The sequence below is a fragment of the Capsicum annuum genome, chromosome 4 (genome assembly GCF_002878395.1).
Source record: "Capsicum annuum cultivar UCD-10X-F1 chromosome 4, UCD10Xv1.1, whole genome shotgun sequence".
In the NCBI taxonomy this organism is placed as follows: Eukaryota; Viridiplantae; Streptophyta; class Magnoliopsida; order Solanales; family Solanaceae; genus Capsicum; species Capsicum annuum.
The window spans coordinates 210,220,213-210,238,158 of NC_061114.1; the positions used below are offsets into that span (position 1 = coordinate 210,220,213).

The 17,946-nt window shown below is 35.5% G+C and overlaps 2 protein-coding genes across 2 annotated transcripts; one reads left to right on the top strand and one right to left on the bottom strand.

Annotated features, from left to right (window-relative positions):
• Positions 1–3,204: 3,204 nt before the first annotated feature.
• Positions 3,205–4,463, bottom strand: LOC107867469 (protein PHOSPHATE-INDUCED 1). Its single transcript, XM_016713722.2, has one exon. It carries the CDS (start codon positions 4,287–4,289, stop codon positions 3,333–3,335), a length of 957 nt encoding a protein of 318 aa, XP_016569208.2. The 5' UTR covers positions 4,290–4,463; the 3' UTR covers positions 3,205–3,332.
• Positions 4,464–8,803: 4,340 nt separating this feature from the next.
• LOC124897710 lies at positions 8,804–16,597 on the top strand. The gene is made up of 2 exons (XM_047410959.1): positions 8,804–9,337; positions 15,831–16,597. Exons 1-2 carry the CDS (start codon positions 8,804–8,806, stop codon positions 15,876–15,878), a joined length of 582 nt encoding a protein of 193 aa, XP_047266915.1. The 3' UTR covers positions 15,879–16,597.
• The last annotated feature ends 1,349 nt before the right edge of the window (positions 16,598–17,946 follow it).

Consider the following 17,946-nt stretch of genomic DNA (forward strand, 5'->3'; position numbering starts at 1 on the left):
TCTCTTTACTATCATTTTAAGGCTTCTTTACTAGCTTTCGCACAACACGCAGTTGTTTCGATCTTACCAACAAGATCATAATTTGAGCCCAATCGTATTGTAAGGTGACAATGAATTCAGAATTATCGGTTGATGTAGTTTTCACGAACATCCTTATGCCTCTTTGTAAAATTCATAAAAGATGAACAAGAATGTACTAAAAATGAAAATAAGGTGACAAGAAATCATTTGTTGGTCTACCCAAATTCACTTTATATTATTAATTTATTATCCAATCTGTAGAGGTTGTAATTTACGTAATAAATCACCCTCTTAAGTTAAAAAATATGCTATTAACGGCCCTTAATCACTCTGAAATTTTAGAAAAGAAGAATCAAGAAAATATACAAAATTGTACTCACAATCTTGATAATAAAATCACTTCTATTTATTTATTTATTTATTTATTTATTTATTGCAGTTTATTTTTAGATAAATTTTATTTTTAACGTCTACATGTGTTCTTCATTAAAAGACATTGCAATATACAAGTTGTCTTTTTACTATTTTTTTTATTTATTAGTATTTAATTATCTTTATAATATTTAAAATTTAGGAATTTCAAAAAAAATATGACAAGAAAAAATATATTTAAAAATTTTAGAATCCTAAAATATATGATAAAGGAAAGTTATATCGTGGATCCTAATTTTTGTATGATTTGATATGACAAAGTTGTAAGCGACCTAAACATTAATTACACTTTCTGTTTTCAACTTGATTTAAGATTTTGACTTTGTAATAAATTAAAATGTTTGCTATTAAAATATTTTCTTATTTAATTTATATAAAAGCTCTTAATTTGGGCCCAATTAATTTGATAAATTGTTCTTCTTCTCGCTCTTTCAAGTTTTGACATTGAATCACAATGGAAGTGATCATCGTTGTTTGTTTTGGAGGTTAGGGTGCATTGGTGTTTAAGAAGTGACAACAAAATATTCAAAGATTTCATTTTGAGTGTGTTGCTAGGTGAGAAATTATTTGTGTGGTTCTACGTATCCTTTTCATATGCAATCAGTTTATTTGTTTATATATAGAAGCCTACTACATTGGTAGATAAAAATATGTATTTTTTTTTGTCTTTCTCATGTGTATAATAAACGAATAGGGAACCCTTTTTTTATTTGTTGTATTGGACAGTGGCAAATATTTTTTCTATTTTAAAAAATGTGAGCTTCAGATGTTTACAATAGCAGATCAGTGCACTAAAGCTTCCACAATATGCGGGGCTCGAGGAAGACTGAACCACAAGAATCTAGGATAAGGTTATTGCGTACAATAAAACATTCTCTTATATACCTTATTTTTTTTATTATTTGTAGAAGATGATAACACATTCAATTAATATAGGAACATCAGAATATTAGAGATAAGCTCCCTTTTTATGCAATCGAAATATTGATATTGGGAGATTGACAATTAGCCAAAACACTCAAAGATATGGTGGTGATTCTATGAGACGACACTTGAATGTTAGAGGAAATAGTGAATGCACACCTTATACAATAGATCTATAAATTATATCCTACGTAGAAACAAAGCGTTGCTTAGTGTACATGTAATTTTATTCTTTAACATTAAATACACGTGCAACACACGTATACTAAATTAGTCATAATAATGACACTTGGCTTGATGTTATAATTTCTTAACAATAGAATTGGAAATATCCATTGAATGTTGGCAACTATTTTGCACTTTCACGCTGAGTGATAAGTTGAGTTTAACTCTTGTTTACACAATTTATAGTAACAACAACAACAACAAACCCAGTGTATTCCCACATAATGGAGTCTGAGGAGGATAAAATGTATGCAGTCCATACACTACATCCGGAGGAGTAGAAAAGTTATTTTCGATAGTATTTATAGTACTAATCACATTTTTATTATTTGATCTATTTGTCTATACAAATTGAAAAGACAAATAATCAAATCGAAACCTAAAGTCTATAAAATCGATAAAATATTTGTCTTATTTGGGGCAGTGTAAATAGCAAAACGTATAGCAAAAAATTAACTGATTTTCAACTGAATTCGTAAAAATTAGATTTTTCGACAATGTTTCAATGAAATTTTCCTTCAAAAATCTCTTACTAACAAGCCAAATTCCAGTGGGAGACCCATAAAAATTATCCTTTTAAAGTAGTAGCTTTAACGTTAAAAGTGACATGGCACCCACAACCTCGAAATTCTAGATCCGCCTCTTCATCCAAAGTATGTTTACATTGCTCCATCCTCATACCTACGGCTTGTCAAGTTAATAGTTCCTTGGCCCCGTCGGACCTACATGCCAGGTCAAGTAATTACTACCGATACATATTAGGTACGTACTAAAATCACCGTTATAATCAGGCACTCATAACTTAAATGCGTCTCTACTCACAACATGGTGTGTATTATAGAGGGTACTAACACGTTATTGAAGAGGAATAACTGGTGAAGTTGTTGTCTTGTGATCAGGAGATCACGGGTTCAAGCCTTGGAATTGCCTCTGACAGAAATGTAAGGTAAGACTACGTACAATATATCCCTATGGTGGGGTCTTTCTCCGGACACTGCGCATAGCAGGAGCTTTAGTGCACGGAGCTATCCTTTCTACTAAAGCGTTACGAGGCAGCTGGTACTTTACAGTTTGCACACAACCAGCTGGTACTTTACAGTTTGCACACAGCTTCACTCCCAAGTCATTAGGCATTTGGACAATATTTCAGTTGAAGTTGGACAAAGAGTTGGAAGATCATCAAGGGGCAAAACGAAAATGCTTGATTTCTAATCATATTAAACCTCTTGTCTTATGTTATTTGTTTTGATCCATTTATAGAAAACTTGGAACTTGGAAGCATGTCCATAATTTTATTGTTCTTCTGCTTAGTCCCAAACGGAATTAGAGCCCCACTAAATTAGTGGCTTCTCTATGCTTATGCTTAATAAATCGACATTCTATGGATCTACCTAATCTTACATATAAATGTTAGGCTAATTTTGCCTTAGGGGAAACTAACTCTTTGCCTAGTTAATTGATCGGAATTTCCCAAAATATTGTAGTACATCAATTTTTATCATTACAGAATGCTGCGTTTCATAACCTGACTTTGTTTGAAAAGTAAGAATTACAAAATCAATTGAGCGAGGAAACCAAGATTAGTAGAAGATAATACAGACATAACAAAATAATTTTTCTCGTATATTATCATATACAAAACAAATGAATGAATTAATAAATTGTATATCTTACAACTCTATGCTCAACTATATATATTATATCCTACATTGTAAATTCTATTTGTTTCTCTAGACCAAAGTGGAGCAGGAAGATGTAGCAGGATCATATAAAGCCGGAACCAAGTACTTCCTTCCATTTATACCATGTGCATTGTAGCTTGCACCTGTTGTCTTGTCCACCAACAGATTTCCAGCATAACCGGGGTAAGCCCCCTTGGCATAGACACCAGAGCAAGCAGATGCAGACTCCAATGGCGCGTCTGCTTCGCCCTGGTAGTAACCATTTCCAAAAGGGTTTGTTGCGGTTCCAGCTAATAAGCTAGCCAAGTTGATCACCATACCATCAACACCCACATCGTTGTTCGGTGCACCCAATGGTGGGCTCTGTGGTCCGTAGATGGGCTGGTGGAATGGCCAAGCACAGTAGCCAGGGCATTGAGTCTCTGAGTTACCAACCCAAATATAAGCAAATTTGTAGGTCTTGCCCTTAATAATAGCACCTTTAGACGACCCATGAGTCCCACAACGATTGACACAGAACCCATCAACAGCAACATCGGAGGCGGTCAATACAACGTTAATAACATTTCTCTGTTCACCCTTTGATGCTAATTGAACGATTTGCTTCTGAGTCAATGATTTTCCTAGGGAATAATTTTCAATCAGTACTTGCTTGCCCAAATTAAGCGAAAGGGTGTTCTTAGAATTGGCGAGATGGTAATATTTTTCAATGGTGTTCCACCATTGGGCTACTGAAGGATGGACATTAGACGGAGTTGAAGAAGAAAGGGAGGTGACGAAATCGGATACAATAGCTCTTTGGGATGGCTTGAATTTGCCATACCAAATCAGATTAACATTAATTTTGCCAGAAAGAAGTGCACCTTTGTGGTACTTCAAGAGCTGCATTTGTGGGTCTTGGACTAAAGCTGTGAGCTTTCTTGAAGCAAAGCATGCATTAAAGAAAGAAATAACAATAAATATCTTCAAAATGAATTGGGTCGAATTGGAACTGAGACTAGACATTTTTTCCTTTTAGGTAAGCTAGAGCTTTGCTGAGAGTTGTGGGATTTAGTTTTGATGCAGTATAGAGAAGAGCAGTGTGAATATATATAATAGAGAGAGAGAGGGTGTTATGTTTATTGTTGCTGCGAAGGTGCTGAGAAAGGACGTTATAAAAACTTGAACTAAAAATGAGTTGGCATATTAATTAACTGGAGCTAGCTGCAAAGGTATGAGAGAAAAAGGTAACAGCCAACTTATAGTAGTTACTACTACCGCGGCTCAACTACTATTTACATCAGCTATTACAATTGACTCTATTATTCATTCATTTGTGTTAAATGCACCAGTTACGTGAGAGAGAAAATATTGGCACATGACTTGTCACAATTTAAAATTGACACATCTATTAAAAAAACAACTAATAATATGACTATTTTATCAAAATATTCTTATTTTATTTACATAATCTCCTGAAATTAATTTGGAGAAAAATAATTAATATTAAGGATAAAATGAAAAAATAAAGTTTTCTTTTCTTGATATATTATAAAAAAATGACAAGTAAAAATAGAAATTTAGTTAGAAAATTAGTGATAAGTAAAAACGAACGGAGAAAGTATTTTTAATTGACAGAATTGCGCAAAACAGAACAATGTATATAAATAGTAAAAACATTCATTATTCTGGAAAATTATTTCAATCAATTTCAAAAACAGTATTTGGCCATGAAACTTTCAAATACGAACTTCTTGGAAAACAATCAAAACTTATTTTCACTTTCTATTTTTCTTTTAAATTTCAACTCCAATTCAAAAAAAGTGATTTTTTTTTGTTTTCATCACCAGACGCCTACTAAATCCCCCTCCCGATCACACCTATTACCGACTGTTCTTTGTATCAAATTCTTACACCACAATCTCCTATACATTAGAATTTGTTATTGGCGAAATATTCTTGTGGATCATTGTATTTGTCCAGATTTATAGAGTGCATATTTTTACTTAGACTTTTATCATCTGAACCCTCAATTTAATAAAACTCAATATTTTAAACACTTTTAATGCATATATGACATTAAATTGCTGAGATGAAAAACACGTCTAAACATGCATTTTTTTGGCGAATGATTTAAAACAAAAACATTTATAATATTTTTAAAAAATTTAAAAACAGTAAATTAAAAAAAAAATTCTAAAATCCCCCCTCACCCATCCCGCCCCACCCCGTCCAACACCCTCCCCACGCAGCACAACCACCACCACACTAGCCAACCCTTCCATCCCCTCCCCCGGATTTTATGATAACTTACTAATTTAATTGTTAATGATAATTTTAACAATATGATATTAATTATTAATGATAATTTTGACAAATGATATTAATTAATTGCTGTGTGGCATTATGATAATCTTAAAATTAAAATTATCATTAAAATTAATTTAAATTCAAATGTGACACTGTACAGCTTCAACAATATGCATTGTTGGAGATGAATTTTATTTTAAAAATAAAATTTTAATTTATTATTTTATTTTTATTTAATGATAGAGATAATTTTCTTAAATAGTGGTGGAGATGATTTTTTTGTTGTTAAAGTTTTTTATTATATGATATATAGCGAAATCTCGAGTTAAAATCTCATCTTCGTTCTTGAAGTTTTTAATTTTGTAATATAAATTACGAGATTTTATGATTTTAAATCGTAATTTTATGATTTATAAATTCTGATTTATATCATAAATTGATTAAGTTATATCAATATGATATAGTAAATTGTTATTTTTAATTTTTAAATAATGGTGGAGATGAATTTTAATTTAAAAAATAAAATTTTAATTTATTATTTAATATTATTAATTTTAAAAATTAATTAATGAAGATATTATAACATGTCATTGATTTATATGACATGAAATTTTTTAAAGTAGAATGAGTCACACATATGGTCAGAAGAGTTAGAAATTTTGTATTTTGATGGATTGAAAGCTTTAGATGACAAAGGACTAAGTAAAAGTATTCACTTTACAAATGAGAATAAATATAAGGGTCCATCTGACCATTTCGCTTTTGTTATTTGAATAGAGTTTGGTGTTTGGACTATGAAAATGGTTTGATCCTTTTTCGCCTATTTGAACTTTTGAATTGGTTCTGAAGGTTGGAAGGAAAAAGAAATGGTCTGGAAGACTTAATTTTGAGATCATTGTAAAAAAGTTGTTATATGCTCCCTATTTTAAGATAGTTTGGTCAAAGAAACAAAATGTGCTAGGACAAGAGAGTTTAAATTTTGTGCAGTGAGTCAGTCACTTGTAAAAAATATTTTAGTAAACTTGGCATGCTACTCAATTTTTTATACAAAATTAAAAAAAAAATTTTTAAATAACCTGCAATAACAGTTTAAATTTATATGATAGTGTAGAATTTTTTGTACACAAATCAGTTGCACAAAATTTAAATTCATAAATCAATTGGGTTTGGGTCCAAAGTATTCTCCCTTTATATAAATGAAAACTTGATGTACTAATCATATTTATCCTATCACGTAGTAAAAGTTAATATCTTTAGTGAAATCTAGAGCAACATATCAGCTTCTGATTCCATGATTCCACTGCAATACGTAACTAACCCACCCCCTCAAATTCCACCGGACCCTCCCGAACTACCAGATCCACGGTCCAATATGGATGAAGATCTTGTCGAACCAGTACTGGCACCCACACTGGCACCCACACCCAGCTTTAAGGATGCATTACTCAACAAAAGTGGGAATATTAATCTTGCCCACTTCCAAAGCACAGAAACTAGAAGGACGGAATTTGTCCCAAACGATGAAGTGATACTACTAACAGAAGAAGACAAGGTACGAATATATCAACCTTGGCAACATTCAGTAATTGTAAAGTTATTTGGGAAAATACAAGATCTATGGAAACTTTTCGAGCCATTAACGCTTATTGACCTTGGGAAAGACTACTACACAGCAAAACTCGAGAAATTGGAAAGCGCCCAAAGAATACTGCATGGGGGCCCATGGTTTGTCATTGGAAATTTTCTATCAGTGAAGACATGGGAACCAAACTTCGTACCGGATAAAGCTAAGCTGACGCACATGGCAATCTGGGTAAGAGTAGCTCATCTACCCACTGAATTCTAAGACAGAACTATCCTAAAAAAAATTGCCAGGAATCTGGGTCAACTGCTCAAGATTGATACATGTACGTCTTCTACCTTGAGAGGGAGATATGCTAGAATTTATGCGCAAATTCCCCTAGAAATCCCAGTTCAAACGAAATTCACAATTGGCTCTCATGTCCAGAGAGTGGTCTATGAGGGGAAAGGAGTGCTATGTTTTGCATGTGGAAGAATTGGACATACATCTAAAAACTATGCCCATGTTACAACTGCTAACATTCCATCCACTTCCACCTCGAACATGCAGGGCCAAAATACAGTGGACCTCCACAATAAAGTAGATGAATGACAACTTGTCTCTTTTCCTAAGAAAAAACAGTCTGCCCACGGACGTGGATGGCCAGTTGACCGACCCACTCCCTAATACCAATTCTGGTAATGGTTTTTTGGCTTTAGAAGGAATTAGGGCCCATTTCAATGGACCCATCGGGCCCACTAACGTTGCTGACAATTATAATAATAATAAAATTAAGCACTCTTCAACTACTTTAAATAACAATCCTAATACCAAAAGCAAAAAAGAAGAAAATAAAGGTAAAGCTGCCACCATTAATTATATTGGCGGCACCTCTTCTAAAAATAGAAAAGTTAATGCCCTCCCTATCCACCCTCTTCTTTCAAGGAAACCTATGGAGAGTACCATGGCTATCTCTCCGAGAAACACCGACTTCGCCGCCCAGGAAAACAATCATCACGCCAAGGTGGCTGAAGTGACCTTAACAGTCATATCCAATAACTCTCCAGCTAACCCCTTGACAATTAATACTCCATGGGTGCAATCTCATCCCTTCCACACTTCTCCTGGTATCGCTATTGCGGAAATACCTCAACATGGATCATCATCCAAAATTACAAGCTCCATTGAAAGAACGCCTATACTTTGTCATAACACCAGCACAACTGGACCGGTATCCAATGTCGTGGTTGGAGATGACTTTGGAGGGAAAATGGCTAAAACTGGAGCTGAATGTAGGAAATCAACTAGTCATCTTCATAATCAACGATCCAACATACCTTGTTCAAATAGTTCAGGAAATCACCAACCACGCGCTGAATCAGATGGGGTCGGAGCTCTGGCAGCAGTCAATAATAGCAACGCAACTGCCACTTCTTTAAGACCTTAAGACAATGGGAGATCTGAGCATCCTGATGAAAAGTGAATTTCAAACAATGCCCTTCTACCCAACAACTCCATATCTCAAAGCAAACCAGTCCCCGACCTTCTCCCAATAGACCTCAACCCCCCCTCCTCATCACATGCCCTTCCTGTCAATGCTTCAGGGGAAGGAGGCTAAGAAGAAGGAAGCAACTCTTCACTCGAAGCACTCAAGCAGCGTAACAATGATATGGAGTCCTTCTTAAGCTTATTCAGAGAACCAGCCCAAGAACTATTTGTGTCGGAAAGGACTCTCCACAAAAACTTCAGAGAGCCCTTCAGCTTAACTATTATAGCTCACTCACTAGAGGATAAGAGTTCCTTCACACTAATGGTGAAGAATGCTACAAATGAGCTAGCAATGATAGTGATCCTGAGCTCTCAGGCTCCATTCAATGAGAAAGGAAAAGCCCCAATGAACCAACAAACTAACAACAACCTAGATGCAATGAAGTTCGTCATATGGAACACAAGGAGAGTGAACAGTGTGAACTTTAAATGTCAGTGCCTCAACATAGTCAACACGCATAGATCTTCAATGCTGGTTCTCTTAGAGACTAAGATGAAAGAACACAAACCCCTGTGTGATGCTTTTAGTTTTGATCTGTTCATCCATTCTAGCGTGGTTGGATTAATGGATGGATTAGCTGTGATGTGGAGAGATGGCGATCTCCATCTTGACAACTTAATCTCGACCCCTCAAGGTATTCATGTGGTCATCAAGGTATGTCCTGATCAACCCCTTAGCTGTTCTCGGCTATTTATGCCAGTCCCAATTTGCAAATACGCAATCAACTTTGGGATGATCTCTGTAACATTTCCAAAACTTATAAAGGGAAATGGTTTATGGGTGGTGACTTCATTGAAGTCTTTCCGACTTCTGAGAAGATGGGTGGAGCCCCTATCAGTGTTAATAGAGTAAACAACTTTGGTAGTGTCTTAAAAATTATAACATGATTGACTTGGGTTACAAAGGAAGCAAGTTACTTGGACCAATAAAAGATATAAGAATAGGGGCAAACTCATCATGGAAAGACTTGACAGGTGTCTGGCAGATACCCCATGGATAAACAAATATCCTGAGGCCACTGTCACACACTTACCTAGAACAAAGTCTGATCACTCCCCCATGCTTATTAATTTGAATGGTACTAAGCCTCACCAGATCAATAGACCATTTAGATTTAATCCCATGTGGTGTAACTACACCTCTTTCCAAGGTTTAATGGTTCAATGCTTTGAAAACCACAACTCTTTTATCCCTACCATTGGTCAATTTCGAGAAAAAGCCAAAGAATGGAATACAATAGTTTTTGGTAACATCTTCCAGAAACTAAAAAGAATCATTGCTAGGTTGGATGGTATCAAAAATCTGATCACTACCATCACAACACTTTCTTTCACAACTTGGAAAATGAACTCTTGAAAGAGTACAATTTCATTCTCCAGTATGAAGAGGAATTCTGGAAAACTAAATCCAGAATTAGTTGCCTTTCCCAAGAAAATGCCAACACCAAGTTCTTCCAAACCTCTACACTGAACAGAAGGAGAAGAAATAGAATCCTTCAGCTTAAGGATGATGCTGAGAACCATATTTAGGGCGATAAAGAGATTGCTGATCATATCACTAACTCTTCTGTAATCTCTACACCACTGATTAGTGCCATTCCAAGTGGTGCAAAGATTGGACCCAAAATAATCCTTTACTCTCCGAGGAGGCTAAAACCAATCTTACATCCCATCTGAGAGATACAAAAATTATCAAAGCTCTCAGATCCTTCCAACCTATGATACAAGTATGATCATGATCATGTCACTTTTGAGTATTTTTTAAGACTAGTCACTAAAGAGCCCTTTTGTTATTTTGTCTATTATTGTAATATAGTATAAATAGAACATTGTAGGGTTTATTTCTTTAGTTGATCATTATTATTGAAGAATACTTCTCTTAGAGTGAGAGAGAGTCCAATTGAAACTAGGGCATAACATAAGGGTGAATTCTCTTGTGTGTTGTATTTTGCTTGATACGTTGGTGCTTGGGTGGTGGACGCCTCTATTAAGTCAATTGTAAGAGTTAGGTGTTTTTTGTGTGAAGTTTTAAAGGTCCAAGAGTGGAATATGCTCTTGAGTTGTTAAGACTACATCAACACTTGTCTAACTACCTATCTTGTATCTTGTTTTAGTTTCGGCTTCTTGTGTTGATAATGTAACTCGTTTGTTCTTGTTGCTATTTTAATATTGTGGATCTTCATCTTGTGTTGCTAAACTTGTTGTTGGCTGGCTGTTTTGGTGTATTAACACCTTGTATCCTCTTCTTTCTTATTCTAGATAGTGAATCCGAGAGAGGTCCCCATTTGGTCCATGATTTGTTATGATTTGTGGACTGTTTTGGGGTGTGATTTTGTATTTCCTTGTTTGTTCCGTATTATTTGGTATCAAAGCAAGGTTTGATTTTGTTCCAACAAAATCAATCTTTGGATTGTTATCTTGAAAAAAAAAGTTATTGTTCACGTTTTTAGGGTCTTTCAAAAAACTTGATTTTTATGTGTTTCTAGTGTTAGATCTTGTTCTCTAACACTATTAGAGTATAGAAATTTAAAATCTCAACAAAAAAATAAGTGTCAAAATCGAAAATCCCCCAAAAATATACTAAACCCGTTTTTAACCCTAGGTCAAATTTTGAGTTTTTGATTTTGCGTTTTTCTTGTATTTTTAGTGTTAGATTTGTGTTCTCTAACACTATAGGAGTATAGGGTTCATATTTTTGAGCTAAATTGGAGGTTATTTGAGCTATCCACCAATGTGGAGCTTGAGTTTAAAGAAACTTGAAGGTGGGATCTCATTGTGGGAGGTTGTTTTGAAATAACGTGTGTTTTGTGTTGTAGGTTTTGCATTGTATTGTTGTGTGTGACGTTGCGGACTGATTTGGTATCTTGATTGGACCGTAACTTGAAGGGTTATTTTCTATTTCACCACAATGGAACCTAAGGCTTCAAATGCTCAAACAATGGATAATAATGCCATCAATCTCATTTTGGCTCGCCTTAAAACTATGTCCCGAGATGTGGCTAGGTTGAATGTGGGTCTTGAGAAATTAGATACGAATGTGGCATCAATGAGTGGGAGATTAGAACGTGTGGAAAGCCAAAGGAATTGAACTTCTACCCCTCAAAACATTTCCCCAACTAATACTCCCTAGACCTTGCACCAAATGCAATATACACCAATTACCATAAATCAAACCAATCTTTACTCCCAAAGCCGAGAACAAGATAGACCAAGCCATCCTCTACTCCACCAAGTCCAACAAGAAGGGCTTGGAACCCAAATACCATCACCAAACCCGAATCCTCCCATCAAAACTCGACATGACCAAAGTCCTCACTATCCAAATCTAATCCTGCCACTACAAGCTCTACTTAACCCAAATAGACCCATCCATATTGAGGGCTATGGTAGGGGAGGACAACATGATGGTTATTGGCCGTATGATGATGTTTACTTGAGGGAAGAAAGAATGAGGCATAGACATGAGGAGTTAGACCGAGAGGTGAAAGATGGCCACCCAAACCAAGATGTAGGTCTCAATTCCATCAAAGTGAGCCTTCTCATTTTCAAAGGTGAGAGTGATCCCGAAGCCTACCTTGCATGGGATTCATCTTGTGACAAGATCTTCCAACTTAATGATCTCACCGAAGAAAAAAAATATTGTTAGGCTATAGCTCACTTCGAAGGGTATGCTAATACATGGTGAGAGTATGTTAAACGGTTTGGGAATGAGATGATTGGGGGACAACTTCCTCCTTGGTTTCGATTGAAGAACCTTATGTGATAAATCTACTTACCCGAGACTTATAGGCATGAGATCCTTGGTAAATTGAACAATTTGAGGCAAGGGAACAAGAGTGCCATGGCTTACTATGATGAATTTCAACAATTAATGTTAAAACTTAACCATCGAGGCGAGCAAGTAAGTCATGACATTGTGCTTTTCAAGGTTGGGTTAAACAAGGACATCTCCACCTGCATGACGCTTCACAAATTTGACACCATACATGGCATCTTCCATGCGACTTTAGAGGTTGAGAGGGAGCTCAAAGATAACTCATTCATGGCTACCCAACCCAAAGCCACCAAGGTTGTCCAAAAACATCCTCCAAGGTGTGAAGGTAAATTGAATTCTACTTCCAATCCCAAGGGATTTCAATGCTTCAAATACCAAGGGTGGGGGCACAAGGCTAGTGAGTGCCCAAACCGGAGGAACGTGATCCTAAGGAAGGGAAAATTGTACTATCTTGGGGAATAAGTAGTAATTGAATCGGCTAAGGTTGATGGCAAGCCTCAATATAGAGAGCAAAAGGAGGTTAAAATGCAAGGCGAAGAGGATATAGAAGATGTGTGGCTGTGTGAAGGAGATTATGAAGTGCCTTTGTAAAAGAGGTGAGGTTATGAATTTGTGGGAAAATTTATCTCAAGATGGAGAGGATGATACAAGTATGATCATGATCATGACACTTTTGAGTATTTTTGACGACTAGTCACTAAAGGGCCCATTTGTCATTTTGTCTATTATTGTAATGTAGTATAAATAGAACATTGTAGGGTTTATTTCTTTTGTTGATTGTTATTACTGAAGAATACTTCTCTTAGAGTGAGAGAGAGTCCAATTGAAACTAGGGCATAACATAAGGGTGGATTCTCTTGTGTGTTGCATTTTGCTTGATACGTTGGTGCTTGGGTGGTGGATGCCTATCTTGTGTCAATTGTAAGAGTTAGGTGTTTGTTGTGTGAAGTTTTAAATGTCCAAGAGTGAAATAAGCTCTTGGGTTGTTATGACTACACCAACACTCGTCTAACTACCTATCTTGTATCTTGTTTTAGTTTCGGCTTCTTGTGTTGTTAATGTAACCCATTTGTTCTTGTTGCTATTGTAATATTGTGGAGCTTCATCTTGTGTTGCTAAACTTGTTGTTGGCTGGCTGCTTTGGTGTATTAACACCTTGTATCCTCTTCTTTCTTGTTATAGATAGTGAATCCGAGAGAGGTCCCCATTTCATCCACGATTTGTTATGATTTGTGGACTATTTTGGAGTGTGATTTCGTGTTCCCTTGTTTGTTTCGTATCAACCTAGGAAGGCCCCTGGCCCAGATGGGATCCATCCCCTTTCTATCAGAAGTACTGGGACACTGTTGGTAGCAAAATTATTAAATTCTGTAACAAAGTCTTTAAGGATAAACAAATACCTAAAGAAGCCAATGGCACCTACCTTTGTCTAATCCCTAAGTGCCTCAATGCCAACACCATAAAAAATTTCAGACCCATTGGTCTGTGCAATTTCACCTACAAGCTCATTGCCAAGATCCTTTCCAATAGAATCAAGCCTCACCTGAATAGCATAATAGGGGCTACCCAAGCCAGCTTCTTGGCCAACAGAAGGGCAGCTGACAATGTTATAATTGTACAAGAGTATGTCAATTATTTAAGGAAAATAAAGGGGAGAAATGCTAGTATGATCCTGAAAATTGATTTAGAAAAGGATTTTGACCGGATTGAATGGTTTTTCATTCATGAGACCCTTCATCTCTTCAACTTCCCTAAGGACATGATTGACCTAATTTTGTCTTATGTCTCTTCTTCCTCAATCTCTATTCTCATCAATGGCAATTCCACCTCTTTCTTTGAACCAACTAGAGGTATTAGATAAGGTGACTGGTAGGGTTATCCTTGCTAAGTCTACCTTAAATAGAATCCCTACCCACTTGATGCAGTACATTAAACTGCCCCATAATACTGTTGAAGCTATCAACAAATAGTAACTCTACTAGAAAAAGGCTTCATCTAGTTAGTTGGGATAATCTCACCAAACCTAAAAGCTATGGAGGTTTGAGTCTCCAAAAAATCGAACTCAGAAATAAGTCCATGTATACTGGCCTAGAGATTGTTCAAAAATCCTAACTCTCTTTGGGGCAGGGTTCTCATCTCTAAATAATACAATGCCAGGGAAGGCACTAACAGAAGGATAACCTCCACAATTTGGAATAGTGTCCAACAAGGTTGCCAAAGCTGATCCAAAGGCCTAGCTTGGTCCATTCACAATAAAAATACAGCTAGATTCTTCTATGATGTCTGGATTCCCAACTCACCTCCCATAAGGAATCTCATACATAGTCCTCTGACTATTCAGAAGGAAAACCTTAGAGTGTAGGTGTAACCACTAATGGTGATTGGGATTGGAGCAAAATCTCATTTGTCCTTCTTGACACCATCACCCATCTCATTGCTGCTAACTCTCCTTCCCTAAACACAACCAGAGATGACTACCCTTACTGGAAACTCGCTAACAGTGTAAAGTTTACTACTAACAGCATCTATGAAGCCCTCTTAGGTAAGAAGGAGAATAGAAATGAAGATACCAACCTCTTCAACTCCATCTGGAAAGCTAATGCCCCAAACAAAGTCAAAACCTTTATGTGGCTTCTTACCCTGAATAAGCTCCCCATAAATCCTTACCTTAGCCGCATAGGGATGAATGTCAATCCCCAATGCCATTACTGTGGTCATGAGCTGAAAACATCCTTCCACATCTTTTTTCAATGCAGAAATGCTATTTAGTTCTGGGAAGGTCTTCAAGCTAAATCTAGGATCCAAATTGTCCAACAAATAAAATAACTAACCCATACTAATTGGCAAGTTGTGGACTCAAGTTAATGGTAAAGCCTTCAACTGGCATACCACCTTGGGAACCATCATCCCTCATAGCCTTTGGACAATTTGGCTCACTAGAAATGACAATCAATTCAAAAACAAGAAAGATAAAATCTCTGTCGATACCCCTATCAATCATGCTATTGAATTCAGCCTCTTCATACAAAATTTTCACAACAGTGGAGAGAAGACCCAAATTTCCTTATCTTGGGAGCCTCTACCACCTAATGCCTATACCCTCAACACCGATGGGTCTTGCCAAGGGAAAATAAGCACTACTGGTCTTGGAGGGGTCATCCGTGATCACAAAGGAAATTGGGTTATGGGCTTCTATGAGAAAGTGCCCCATACTTCACCAACTCAAGATAAAATAATGTCTCTCAGAAGAGGCTTAATGTTAGCTGTTGCTATTAACAACAAGCCACAACACATAAATATAGACTCCCTTGCAAACTACTGAACTTCTTAATAGTGAAGACTCACCATATCATAACCTTCTTTCTGATTGTAGGTCCTTGATAAATATGCTCCAGGCTCCTCCTCCAGTCCACATCTATAAAGAGCAGAACAAAGCTGCAGACGAGCTATCCAAGATGGGGAGCAATGCCACTGCACTTAACTCCCCTGTTATTTTGTCTAGCCCCCACCCCATTTAGCTCAGACAATCTATGAAGACTCTGTAGGAACTATTTATTTTAGATCAGTGAATCCAAACTTCATTAACCTAGTAAGCCGGGTTGTGGCTACTAATACTAGCAATTTTTGCCAACTGACTTAATTAATATTAAGTATTCTTTTGACCAAAAAATAAAAGAAAACGTGGTGTACTACTATTTTGTCTCATATGAATGATCTTTAGGTAAATATGTGTAACAACGAATGTTCTTTTGCTAAATATAATTCAACAATCAACAACACATATACAAGATATATGTGGTAAGTATTATTTTTACGTGTTTTGTTCCTCTGCCTTTTATTACTTACCAAAAATTTACTTCCTCTTTTCTTAACAAAAGAAAATAGCGGCAAAAAAATTGGAAGAGAATAGCTCCCAAAAAAATTGGGGATTTTCAATGATTTTTTCTTCCTTAACTTTTGGTAAATTATTTCTTTTTTATTTCTATTAGCGAATTCCTTTCTTATCAAAGAAAATAGATCCAAAAAATAATTGAGGATTTTGATTGATTTTTATTTCCTTTACTTCTATAATTTTTGGTTTCTTAACTTCTGGTAAGAAAAAAATTGGGGATTTGGATTGATTTTTGTTACCTTAATTTCTGCTAAATTATTTCTTTTTTATATAAAGGGAGAAAATAGCTCTGAAAAAAATTGGAGATTTTGATTGATTTTTGCTTTCTTAACTTCTGGCAAATTCTTCTTTTTGATTTCTATTGGTGAATTTATGTCTGAAATGTATGTTACTGTTGTGATATAATCTTATATTGGTGAATTCATGTCTAAAGTTTATGTTGGTGTTCTGCTAATCTCACCAATCCCAGTTTAATTTCAATCTTTATTGAAAGACATAATCACTATAGAATTAACAATTGTGTATCTCCTCTTAATGGTATCTCGATATCATAGATATTAATACAGAGTAGGAGTTTGACAGATAGAATAAGTACAGAGTACACTTGTTGATAAATAAACACAGTCTTATATTGGTGAATTCATGTCTAAAGCTTATGTTGGTGTTCTGCTAATCTCACCAATCCCAGTTTAATTTCGATCTTTATCGAGAGACATAATCACTATAGAATTAACAATTGTGTATCTCCTCTTAATGGTATCTCGATATCATAGATATTAATACAGAGTAAGAGTTTAACAGATAGAATAAGTACCGAGTACACTTGTTGATAAATAAACATAGTCTAGAAGAAATGATACTTTTAGAATCATATGTATGTTTTAGTTGTGTATAGAGTGAAATGAAATCTTCCGTTTGGAGTGTGGAAGACTTAAACGGATTACAAACATTAATATATTTATTAGAGTCTAAAATCTTTCATTTCTACATTGGTCATCACTCGGTGAGGTGAATTCGAAAGATAGAGAGTTAATGATGAGGAGGAAAAACTTTGAAACATACATGAGTTAAAGTATAACTGAGTTTACCTCCAAAAAATTTCGATGGTTTAAACTTGTTATACTGTTTAAAAGTATGCGCTAGATTAAGTTTGAAGAAAAAGAACCACAAAATTACAAATTTTGAGTAGATGTTATGCTTCTTGTTCAAGTTATGCTTCTGTGAAAATAAACACAGGTCGTTAAGCTTGGTGTGGTAAACTTCAAAGATACACCGTCCATAAGGTGTTGTAGTGCTCTCGAAGAATTTTAAAAGTAGATCCTTTTTTGTACCGCTAATATATAAAATTTACGTTTACTCTCCAATAAGTCAAGTGTAAATGATGAAATTTTTTTCCAAAGTGGATCTTAGGGATGTCAAATACAACATTTAGTTTGTCTTTGTGACTTAGGAATGGAATGAGTTTCCTATGATAGTTGCTTTTCTTCCTTTTTCTTTTTCCCTTTTGGTTTTCATTCTTTCATCTTTTTGATTTTGTCAAGTGCTTCCTCTATTTTCATGATATTTTTTCTTCTTTTACGAATATAGAAATTTATTT